This window comes from Ictalurus furcatus, chromosome 24, assembly GCF_023375685.1.
Source record: "Ictalurus furcatus strain D&B chromosome 24, Billie_1.0, whole genome shotgun sequence".
NCBI lineage: Eukaryota > Metazoa > Chordata > Actinopteri > Siluriformes > Ictaluridae > Ictalurus > Ictalurus furcatus.
Genome location: NC_071278.1, coordinates 9,833,077 through 9,845,574, shown reverse-complemented (window position 1 = coordinate 9,845,574; position 12,498 = coordinate 9,833,077). Strand labels below are relative to the sequence as shown.

Sequence of the window (12,498 nt, the reverse complement as noted above, 5' to 3'; positions counted from 1 at the left end):
AGCGTTGCATTGTTGTTTAACAAAGTGGAGTATATGGCTTCTAGCTGCTCAAATCATGTCACTGGATTCATCTGTGGGATTGGAGTCAACGGACTTGATGTGGTGTTCTTGTTAGTGCACTGTAGACTGATTACTGTCTAATTTCGACATTTAGAAAGTCAAAGGACTTGAATCAGCTGCAATGATGGCTCTATGTTCTTCAAGTAGCCAGCTAATTGCCACCATTTTTATGCTGGGCGCAGACCTGTTTTCCTTTGGCTTTGTACATTGAGTAGTGATCTCAGTCATTGTTGGCGAGAAAGATTTTGGCTTTTGTAATTAAAAAGAATGAGGGTTGATACAGTAAAATGAAAAGGTTAGCGTCTATACACCATACACATCATACCAGAAGTCCCCAGGAGCCGGGAGCTGGTTAGGAGGCTGGCAATGTGAAGTGTTTGAAAATACAAGAAGGAGTGACTGGCGGCCCAACAGTACCTCTGCAGTGCAATAAAAAATGCATAAACAAAAGGAATATGAGAGGCAGGGGTAAGTAGGGCAGAATCCGATTCAATAAATCATTTAGCTACAATCCCATCTAATCATGTAGCTAAAGAGTTGAGGTTTAAGAGTCTGTCTCAAGATGCAAACAATGGCTCTCTGCCAGTCCCAGGATATGAACTCATAGACCCAATGCTTAAAGCAGAAGCTTAAAGCAGTGTTCATGACCAAAAACAATGTTTAGATCATGTAACCATAATGGCTAAGCAAGGCCTGAGCTCAGGTCTCTGTCTGTGTGGAGTTTTTAAATGCTCTCCCTGTCGCCACACCCAGTGTTCCCTGAACCCAGCAAACAGGGGATGTCCCCCGGACGTTGCAAACGTCCACTTATGTCCGCATTTGTTCCGGTTTATAACGTTCGCTGGCGGACGTTCTGAGGACGTCAGAGGATATCAAATCATAACACTACTGAATGTGTTCATTTCAGTGAAAGTCCCGAATGGTCGCTGGACGTCCTGTGAACGTCCATAGGACGTCAAGGGGACCCTACACATGGACGTTCAGGGGACATTCGTAGAGGCCATTTAGAGGATGTCCCGGGGACCTTTTTTTGTCAGCTGGGAATAAGCTCCAGATCCACTGAGACCCTAATCAGGATGAAGCAGTCACTGAATAAATGAAAAGAAGTGGTTTCCTGTAAAGCATGGCTCACATGTACCTTTACATTCAGATTTGTAACTCAATATACAACTACAGCGTAACCCAAGTCTCCATACTTAGGGGACTGTGTTTGATAGCACCATGTCGGTTGTGTCATTGTCAGCAGATGTTCGTGGACGTCCACTTCTTTTCGGTCGGTCCGCAACACTCCCAGTCTTTTTGAGTTTGTTAATAAGTTTGGCAGCAGTCTCGTGTGTGATGTGCTCGCCATGTTTCCTGTTAAAGTCCATCACAACCTTGTGACAGCTTCCCGATCCAGCCATGAGAATGATTTCAATACAGTCTTCTTTTGTCAAAGGTGTTCTTAAAGGCTGTCTGAAAACAATATGTAATATATAAACTAAGTATGAAAATTTTTGGAAGACATTCTGCTAAAAAGTGTTAATTTCCCCCACTTATGGAGACTTTTGGGACACCCTGTATGAGCCAGTAAAACAATTTATGGTGAGTATAAGACTAAAGAGCAAGCTCAATTCAGTAGGGATTCAGTATAGGTTATCCAATATAGAGACCCTAATTGCTATGTCAGTTCGCTTTGTTCAAGTGCATTAGTGTGCAACAGTAACAATAATGACTCTGACATCTTTTGATTGGCCTTTTAATTTTAACATTAAGTGTGGCTGAATGCCTCTCCACAACATTGAGGACAATACACAGATGCCCCGTTACACTCAAGTCACTTGGAGACAGTGTGTGCTTTAAGGACTAGGCATTTTCATAACACTAAGAAGAAAAATGCTTACCTTTAAACAGTTATATATGATTATGTTGGATATACACTCATGTGAAAAACTATATACACCCCATGGAAGTTGTTGGGTTTTTATTTATTTATTTATTTATTTTCATATTTGGACAAGCAAACATTTGATCCTCTTTGAGACAGTGCCTATTATATTCTACTTTATTTTATACTATAAAGGTGACGCACTCTATCAACTGACTAATAAAACTGACATTTTATAGAAATTTTCACCATTTAAATTAACATGAAAAACAGATCAGTCACATGGAAAAAGTAAGTAAACCCCTACATTTATCACACCTTCAAATCCATAAAATTAGAATCGGGTTGTCCCCGCAAATTCAGCCCAAGAGCAGACTGTCTGATACAAAAAAGTCTCAAAATTTCATCACAGGATCTGCTAGTAAGTCTTGCAACTGTTGGTGTCAAAATGCATGCTTCTATAATCAGAAAGAGAGATTGCACAAATTTGACCTGCATGGGAGGCGTGCCAGGAAAAAGCCTTCAGTGTCTAAAAAGAACATTAGAGCAAGACTGCATTTTGCCAATGATCATATAGGCAAAGACCAGGCCTTTTGGAATAATGTGCTCTAGACAGACAAATCAAAGTTAGAGCTGTTTGGCCACAGTAACAGCAGACATGTCTGGCACAGACCAAAGACAGCTTTTCAGGAGAAGCACCTCATACCAACTGCGAAGCATGTGGTGGAAATGTTCTAGTTTGGGGTTGCTTTGCTGCCTCAGATACCGGGCAGCTTGCATTCATTGATTCAACTATGAATTCTGCATCATATCAAAGAGTGCTTAAAGATAATGTGAGGCCATCTGTCCAAAAGTTGAAGTTGGACATTTCAACAGGATAATGATCCTAATCACACTAATCCACCAAGGAATGGCCTAGTCAAAGCCTGGATTGAAATGTTGTCCCATTGAATCCCATTGAAATGTGTGTGGAGTGGGGGTATTTGAAACGGGCAGTAAATGCAAGAAAACCCTCAAACATCTTGCAACTGAAAGAATCTTGCATGGAAGCTTGGTCAAAAATTCCAGCAAGTCTTGTGGACAATTATGCAGAACTCCTACAAGAAGTTATTTCTGCTAAAGTGGGCAATACTAGCTTCTGAGCCAAGGGTGTATTTACTTTTTCGACAGAAGAACATCACATTTATTGATGTTTCTGTTGAATAAATGATTGAAAAAGCTATTTTCCCTTGTGGTTTTGTTCAAGTATATCAACTTTATTAATAGGTACTCTTTCAAAGATGATCAAATGTTTGGTTATCCAAATATGTCAAAAAAGCCAACCATTTCCATGGGGTGTACTTATTATTATTTTATTTTTTTTACATGCCTGTACATTATGTAAACTACTCATATTTTATGACCCATGCTAACCGCATCGATTTACGAACTCCTTTTCCTAAATCAATAAAGGCTACAGCAGTGTGCCTTTGCTGTCTTACTGTATCATTGCATTATGCATTATGTTTTGACTCACAGGAACTGTGAAAATACATTGCACCAAAATGAAGCCGTTCTGCAGGAAACTGCATATACACAAGTGACTTCAACTATCAGATATTCACATGATTGTGTAGTATACTCAGTGGTGGACAAAGTACTGAGAAATTATACTTTTTTGCATAACTGTTTTTATAAATGAACTCAAACATTTAAAAAGTAAATGGTTTTAACTGCTGAAATTAAGCTGAAAAAAAGTACCTTGTTTATCTGAAACTGTTCTATAACAACTGTGTTGTTTTGCCTGAAAAAATCATTGAATCATTGTTCAAAAATTATTTACCATTAGCTAGAACTTGATTTGTTGCCTAGCCGATTATATTAGCTACTGCTATCAATTCTAGTTTAGCCTGGTGTTAGCAAAGAAAACAGGCTTGATAATATTAGAAAATTAGCTCAACTTACCTCAAAATCCTTTTGCAAATTAGATGGAGTTCATCTAGGGAAGAATTTCTAGGGAGGTAAAGGAGACGCCTCGTTTTAAACAAGTCTTTGTTTACTACAGCATACTGAAACATTTTACTGAAATTCAACACTGCAAGTCCGGTGGATTATCCATATTTAAACACCAACAAATATCTATAGCACTAACTGCATTGTGTAGCATGGGAAGGTCGTAGTCAGTCAGAGAAGGTCACTGATCAATTGACATGATTCTTCTACATTAATGAACCTGATTGGATGCTCCAAACTTCAAACAATTAGATGCTAAACTGAAATGATTGGATGATAAACCAATATTGATGTATAGCGTTCAGTCGTTGGCTGGATGAGAGAAAAAGAGAGCTTTGAGATGTGTAACAATCTTTCAAAAATTGAAGGTCTAAACAAAAATGCTAGCAGTGAACAGTACATTTGACATTCTTGGAAAGGTAACTACACGTAAGAAATGTCAATAGTACTCAAGTAACCTATGAATATGCCAATAAACTACTTACAGTTGCAATCAAAATGATTCAACCCCCATTGCAAATCAGGTTTGTTGTCAAAATGTACAGACTTTCAGCTGTTTGCGATGAACAAATCAAACAAAAGCAACTGAAATAGTTCTACACAACAAATGCTTCAAGTGGTTTCCCCGAATTCAACTGAAAATACAACTTATAATGATTTCTCCAAACTCTATCAAAGCCTTATCTCATATCTTTAAAAAAAAAAAAAAAAAAAAAAAAAAGGGTAGATACGGGTCATGCAAAGGACTTTTAAGTAGTACAGACAAGTCTGTCCTATAAATAGTAGCTGAAAGTCAGAGAACCTGGTCCCTGAGTGGGAAAATTGGCAACAGAGGAGGACGCTTCAAACTGGGACACACTTAAACCACACAGTGACAGTCAGGCCGTTTTCTCTCAAGACTTACATACAGTGTAGTGGTGCAGTACATCATTAATGCACAAACCTCTAGAATTTGATCGTTTGATTCTGATATTAATATTGATTCCTCTGCAGCACACTTTTTTTTATTCAGGTTTGAGAAACATCACATTCAGCATGCAGCATTCCTCACAGCATGTTTTGCTTTTTTGTTTTTTCAGCATTTTTCTGCCACGTGATGCTAACCCTTAGTGAATTTTCTTTATAGGCAGAGAGTCTTATACAACCCTCAGAAAATGTGCAGGTGCTTGAGAGAGGTTGCTATCTTCTACAGACATTTACTCTGCAACAGAAGGGCACAAGGAGAGCATAATTTCAAAGGAGTATACAAGGGGCCCAAGGGAACCCTATAAATTAAATTTGGACAGTAAGGCTTGTGGTCCCATGCATTAAGCTGTCTGGTGGTCCAGAATTCCTACTCTCTCATCAGCCCTGCACATGTACTGTAACTGAACAGACTTACGAAATCTGTTCAGGAATACCAAGGGACTTCAGTGTTATATTTAACAGACCATAATGGATGCAGGTTTTCATTTCAGCAATGTCCATCCATTTTCCATTTTCCATTTGGGTGGCTGTGGCTCAGGTGGTAGAGTCCAATAATCGTAGGGTTGGCGGTTCAATAGCTGGCCCACATGACTCCACATGCCGAAGTGTCCTTGGGCAAGACACTGAACCCTAAGTTGCTCCCGATGACATGGCAGCTCTACTACCATTGGTGTGTGAGTGTGTGTGTGTGTGTGTGTGTGTGAATGGGTGAATGAGAGCCAATGTAAAGCATTTTGTAGAACTGCTAAGGTTATAAAAAGCACTATATAAGTGCAGACCATCAACCATTCCATACCACTTATCCTACACAGGGTTGCGGGGGAGCCTGGAGCCTATCACAAGGAAGTCAGGGCACAAGTCAGGGGACACTCTGAACAGAGTGCCAACTCAATTGAAACACCCATTCACACACTACGGACAATTTGGAAATGCCAGTCAACCTACAACACATGTCTTTGGACTGGGGGAGGAAACTAGAGTACCTGGAGGAAAACCCCGAAGCATAGGGAGAACAGCAGTCAAACCCCCAACCCCAGAGGTTCAAGGTAAACGTACTAACCACTAAGTCACCGATTTCAGCAATGTAAACTTTATATCGATTGATTAAACATCTGAAATCATCTGAAACCCTGCTGTCACAGCAGCCCAATGCAAAGATGTATAAAAGGTTATTTGGTCATGAGCTGACAAATTAAATCAGGTGTGTCACGTGGAGTAAAATACAAATAGTCAAAAACGCTCTTCTTGTGATGCTCTTCTACAGCCACCTAGTGGAGACCCAGATTTTCCAAATCGCTTTTCCTTTAGATTTGGACCTTGCCGGGAACCGTAGTAAAAGCGTCCTTAGCACTGGAACAGACGTTAGCAACCAGCAGCCATTTGAGTGTTTCTGTCTGCACAGCCTTTTCACTATAGCAGATTTGTATTGCGTGAAGAAAACGTGTCTGGGATTTTAATGTTTTATTATTGTTGTGAAGATGACCTCAAATAACCCATCCGTTTTTCTTCTTATGGTCAATGGGCAAATCGAAACAGCCAGTGTAAGCTAATTGCTACATGTTGGGATGAACAGTTAAAGCTGGTTTGTTAGCTAACAGCACTGTTTGTTTGTTTATCTCTCTGTCTTTTAGTTCCCTGAATGTGATGACTTATATTGCAAGTATTGTTTTGTATATGGACACGACTGGGCTCCAACAGCAGTAAGAAAAAAAAAGCTCTTTCAATTAAAAATAAAATTAAGTTTTCATTAGCTTTAACATAACAGTTTATCCCATTCATTAATGTACATGGTGGCATTTAGGATATTTGTTGTCTGTGTGTGTTTTTATGTTCTTATCTGCAGGGACTAGAAGAGGGAATATCTCAAATAACATCGAAAGGAAGAGATTCCTCTCAGAGCCTGGTGTGGAACTTCCCCCTGGACATCACTTTCAAAAGTACCAACCCATTCGGCTGTACGTCTACCACATGTCTCTTATTACGTCCGATTACCTCACTATGTATAGGAGTAAAACAGGACATGCTGTTATAGGAAAGTAATCAACAATGGGGTGGTGTGATGCTGTTTCCACGCCGATGCTGAATTCTATCCTATACCAGGACATCCTGAAGTGTTTTATTCTTCTTATACCACAGCTGTTTTATTCATTACAGCATGACACATCATACATTTTAGTTTATACAGGGCGTCTCAAAAGTCTCCATATACAGGGGACTACAGTGCGGGGAATAAGTATTGGACATGTCAATATTTTTTTCAGTAAATATATTTCTAATGAGGTTATTCACATGAAATTTTCACCAGACTTTGGTATTAACTCAAGAAATCCAAACATTAAAGTCCACAAATGAAGTTATGTGTAATAAAGAGGAATGAGACAGGAAAAAACGTATTGAACACGCTAACTGAAATGGATTTCATACTTAGTGGAGAAGTTTGTTTGTAATGACCAAATTGCTTGTCCAAATGAGTTGTAGCAAACTTTAAATGAGCTTTGACATGCCTTTTCTTTAGTGATGGAGTCTTGTGGAGTGAGCAGTGGAGTGTATTGCCTATTGTTTTCTCTCTGACGATGGTACCTGCTGCCTCCAAGTGTTTCTGGAGCTCTTTCCGAGTGGTCCTTGGCTCTTGGGCTATTCTTCTGACTTTTCTTCTGACTCCCTGGTCAGAAAACTTGTGAGGAGCTCCTGTGTGTGGCTGGTTGATGACGGAGTGATGTTGCTTCCACTTGTGGATAATGGCCCCAATGGTGCTTACTGGAGGATTCAGAAGTTTTGAAATACATCTGTATCTGATTCCATCAATATGTTCTGCAACAATAAGGTTGTGAAGGTCTTGGGAGAACTCTTTGCTTTTATCCATCATGAGATGTTTCTTGTGTGACACCTTGGTAACGAAAAGCCTTTGTATAGACCATCACTTTACTAACCCAGCTGATATTAATTTGCATAAATAGGGGGTATAATTACTTACGGATTTCACTGGTTCCTTACCTTGCCTTGGAGAACTGCTTTTTCTTTTCTTTTTTTGTTAAATAGTTTTTTCCTGTGTCAACTTTATATATGGACTTTCGTGAGTATTTATTGAGTTCTTGAGTTAATACTGATGAAAATTTGATATGAATAACCTCATTGGAAATATATTTACTGAAAAAAATACTTATTTCCCCCCACTGTATGTTTGTCAGCACCACGTCGGTTGTGCCTTCGTCAGCGGATGTTCGCGGACGTCCACTTCTCGGTCTGCAACACGTCCAGTCTTCTTGAATTTGTTCATAAGTTTGGCAGCAGTGTCGTGTGCCATGTGCTCGCCGTGTTTCCTGTTCAAGTCCATCACAACCTTGCGATAGCTTCCCGATCCGGCCTTGAGAATGATTTCAATACGTTCTTCTTTTGTCAAAGGCGTTCTTAAAGGCAGTCTGTAACTATATAAGTATGTATGAAACTATTCTGAAGATAAGAACAAGAGTAATGTACACAATTTTTCTGCACAGTTCTTATATAGGCGTGTATTGAGTGATTCTCAAACTGTTAAGAGTAGCACAAGGTGGCAGCAATGAAACAGAAAAGACGTGCACACAAAAAGAGGTACTGCAACTGATTAATGATGCAGAACTCAGTGGGAGTTATATGGTAATCACCAGCAATAATATGTTGGTAATCAGATTTAATTAGTCACTTAGTAACTAATAACTTTTGAACTGGTTCATTTGTGTAAATTCAGTTATTATTGTGTCTTGTGGACTATATGTAAACATCTGTTATGTGAAATAGAAATAAAAAAAAAAACTAAATGCAATTTTTATGATTTTCTTTTAAATTATGAACATTTTGTAGATTCTGCAAAGTGTCTGTAAATTTGAGCACAATTCTATGTTGGTTTTCTATACACCGAGGCTGGAGAAAATAGTTTTTCTGACATATGTGTAAAAGTGTACTGGAAATAGTCATGTTTTCACATACTGTGTACTACATACTGCTTTTTGGCGTGTCTAGCATACGTAGACGTAGTATGTCACTTCGAGCACACCCAACAGCAGCTGGTTTCCATGTTTTTAGAGCTGAGTGACAGCAGAAATGTAGACCGTCTGCACATCCCTGAGCACCAGCAGTTTGGGAATCCTATTTATAATTATTGTAATGATAACAATAACAAAGTTTCTAATACGTGCCCATGACGTTTTATTAAGACTTCCTCATACTACACTGCAGCTCAGAAGAAATACACATGGGTGTGTTTCTCTGGTGTGTGATTCTGTTTGTTTTTTTTGTGTTTTTCCCCCAGGGCCTAAGGTCGTGGTGAGTGTGTATGGGCCAGACACATTCGGAAATGACGTGGTCCGGGGTTACGGAGCTGTGCATGTCCCCTTTACCCCTGGAAAGTGAGTGGCTGTCATGCTGAATTTAGGGTTGTATAATCTATCACTTATCATTGCTCAAATATTCACTAATACTGATGACAAATGCTGTGCTGTACAAATGAAGAGGTCAGGTGAGAATTGGTGTTTTGCTGAATCATGGTGAGAAGATCCAACACACATGCCAATCATTACCAAAGTTACATCCTAGAGGTAACAATGGTTTTTATGTGTATGTTGGTGTGTGTATATATATACACTGTATATAAAAAAAAATGAACTATTGTTCCAGACACACAAGGACAATCCCAATGTTTGTTCCTGAGTCTACATCGAGGCTACAGAGATTCACAAGGTAGTAGAGCCAAAGGGTTTTTGACCTCTTTAACTGTATTCCATGAGTTTTTCACTGGTCCTGTTACGATCACAAATTATCTACAGTGGGGTCCAAAAGTCTGAGACCACATTGAAAATCTGTGGATGTTGATTTATTTAGTTGTTTTTTTTTCCCCATTTAAAACTGGAAGTTTTAGAAATATAAAAGATTCAGCACTATATTCGTAGGTCGCCATTTAATTTTAAGCAAATTTCTGCCCTTGACCAAGTTAACATGTCGAGTCTTATCCTTTCCACTGAAGCACGCGTGCAGATGTTTCACACAAATTTGTGGAATCCATGCCAGCTCACCTGCATGGTGCCATTAAGGCAAAAAGAGGACATACCAAATATTAAGAAATTCATGTAAATATTTCTAGGATTCTACTTTTCATTCATGTTCTTATGCTGATTGATAGCATTTTTAATTTGAAAAACATTTGTATTAAATTTAGAAAAGAATGCAAAACAGGAGCATTTTTCACGAGTGGGCTCAGACATCTGGACCCCGCTGTATGAAATGAACAAAAAGGCATTAATAGGGTTGAGTGCAACAATTATACTTGCATAGAAAAGATGAAGTCAATAAAACATTAAGTGAGAGTGCTAGATGATTGCATAGTTACTAATAGTGTGTGTTAAGTGTAATCGGGTCTCCTTGTCGTCTATCTAGTTGAACAAAGCACACTTTTTGTATATTCCCCCCACTTATTATTATTAATATTATTCCATTTTATAGTAGTGATTTTCACTGTTGGTACACTGATCTTTCTTTAAGCCCTTCTCCAGCTGTATGACAGCTCACAATTGTCAGTGATGGATCTTGTGAAATATGTTTTCCTTTTCTTACTCTTTATTACTTACAGGAACCTGCTCGAGAACTTGATCCTGTTAACTTGTTTATAATATCTCCCCATGCTTTAAACCAGACTTAATGTAAACACGGGAGTCGTCAGAGACCTTAACGACGCACAATTATATTACAAGAACTAGAACATGTCAGTACGGATACAAACCTTTAAGAATAGGAACAAATATCTTAATAGGTACTGTAATAATAAGGGCATGTGGTAACAAGTTTTCAACATGAAACACCCGTGAATGAAGACTGAACTGTTTTATAGATAAACCATATAGCAGTTATCTCTCTGAATGGAAGCTTATCCAATGAACTGTACTTTCTTGTGCGTAGCTGGTTGATGGGCAGGCGTCCCGAGTTCACGGATCCTAAAGTTGTCGCGCAGGGAGAGGGACGAGAAGGTAAGCGCAGTCATAACTGAGAACGTAACTAGAACAGACACCTACAGTATTTTGCGGAAGTATTCACCCCCTCTGTGTTTTTCCTGTTTTTGTTGTATTACAACCTGGAGTTAAAATGGATTTTAATTTGGATTTTATGTAACAGACCTAACAATAGTCCAGATTGTTCAAGCAGAATTTTTTTTCATTACAAACTGAAACATTGAGTGCATATGTATTCACCCCCTTTGTTGGGAAACCCCGAAATAAGATCTGGTCCAATTAATTAACTAAGTAGAAGTCACATAATTAGTTGAAGGTCCACCTGTGTGCAGGGAATATTTATGCACACAAAAGATTTGTTTTTTTAATTGTTTGTGTCTCAATAAAAAATATTTTGCACCTTCAAAGTGGTAGACATGTGTAAATCAAATGGTACGAACCTCAAGAAAATCCATGTTAATTCCAGGTTGTAATGCAAACAAAAGGCGGGTGAATACAAGACATCGGAGACACTATATATTGTAATCTAGTGTTTGGTGCTGGGACGCTGAGCGATGGTGTATTTCTATATTTGCAGTAACCAGGGTGCGCTCTCAAGGCTTCGTAACTATCCAGTTTAACATTGTTACCAAGGACATGAAGAAGCTGGGATATGACGTCACGTCCACAGAGCAAACACCAGCCACTCACCTGGCAGGAACCTGATGACAACAACTGTTAAACCTTGTTTCATAATTGTACAGATTTAATGTTTTAGAGCTCTTTCTACAGCTCTTTATTGTATAATTAGCATCACATTTATTTAGCCTACTTTTATACATTTGTAATTGATTTCTCCAGCTGTTTTTGTGGTTTTGACATACACTTTGTGGGCACACAACTACTATCGAATGAAATATTTCCCCCAGAATCAGTCTCACACAAATGCATTACAAATCATTACGACTCTAATGCGATGTCAGTGATACAGTTTATTTTTATTTTTTTTATCATTGCAGCTACAGGTCCTTTATCACTCGCTGCGATTTAGATGGCATTTAAAATTTCATGTGACTTTCCTACAAAAAGCATTACACAGAAATAAGATACGGAACAATATGTTACAATAGAACAAATGATAAATTATATTATACAGTTATAATGCCAACAGGTTGAGCACATTCATAAAAAGCAGCCTGCTCCCAGTAACATGAGACAGTTTGGTAAATATACAGATGTAACATGAGGAAAAGTAAAAGGTGTTTATGCATGTTCATGAGGTTAGTCTGCCACAATAAATGCATAATAAATGTACAAAGTAACAGAAAAGTGAGTGATACACGGTCAGTAACAGCAAAACGAGACAGGACGAAATGAGCTAGATATTGTATCGGTGAAAGCAATAACTGCCAATGATAGTTTGCATAACTATTGAAAGAGAATCTCCTCCCCCCCAGCCAAATAACCAATTGTGTAATTATATTTCATCTGATGTTCATCAGCAAGAAGTCTGATTTCACAGGATCGGCACCTCTATCACCCATCAAGTCCATCGCGAGCACAACGTGTACATTTTAAAGCCGACTTCCCCTGATTGCAGATTTTGTGAGAAGGGACACACCCAGGCTCTACTACACAGCCGTGCTCGGGCATTACTAC

General features: G+C 38.7%; 1 protein-coding gene across 1 annotated transcript; it reads left to right on the top strand.

The window, feature by feature from the left end:
- The first annotated feature begins 5,496 nt into the window (after positions 1 to 5,496).
- Positions 5,497 to 11,572, top strand: b9d1 (B9 protein domain 1). Its single transcript, XM_053612834.1, has 7 exons — positions 5,497 to 6,426; positions 6,517 to 6,585; positions 6,729 to 6,840; positions 9,171 to 9,267; positions 9,536 to 9,598; positions 10,811 to 10,878; positions 11,438 to 11,572. Exons 1-7 carry the CDS (start codon positions 6,364 to 6,366, stop codon positions 11,563 to 11,565), a joined length of 600 nt encoding a protein of 199 aa, XP_053468809.1. The 5' UTR covers positions 5,497 to 6,363; the 3' UTR covers positions 11,566 to 11,572.
- Positions 11,573 to 12,498: the final 926 nt, after the last annotated feature.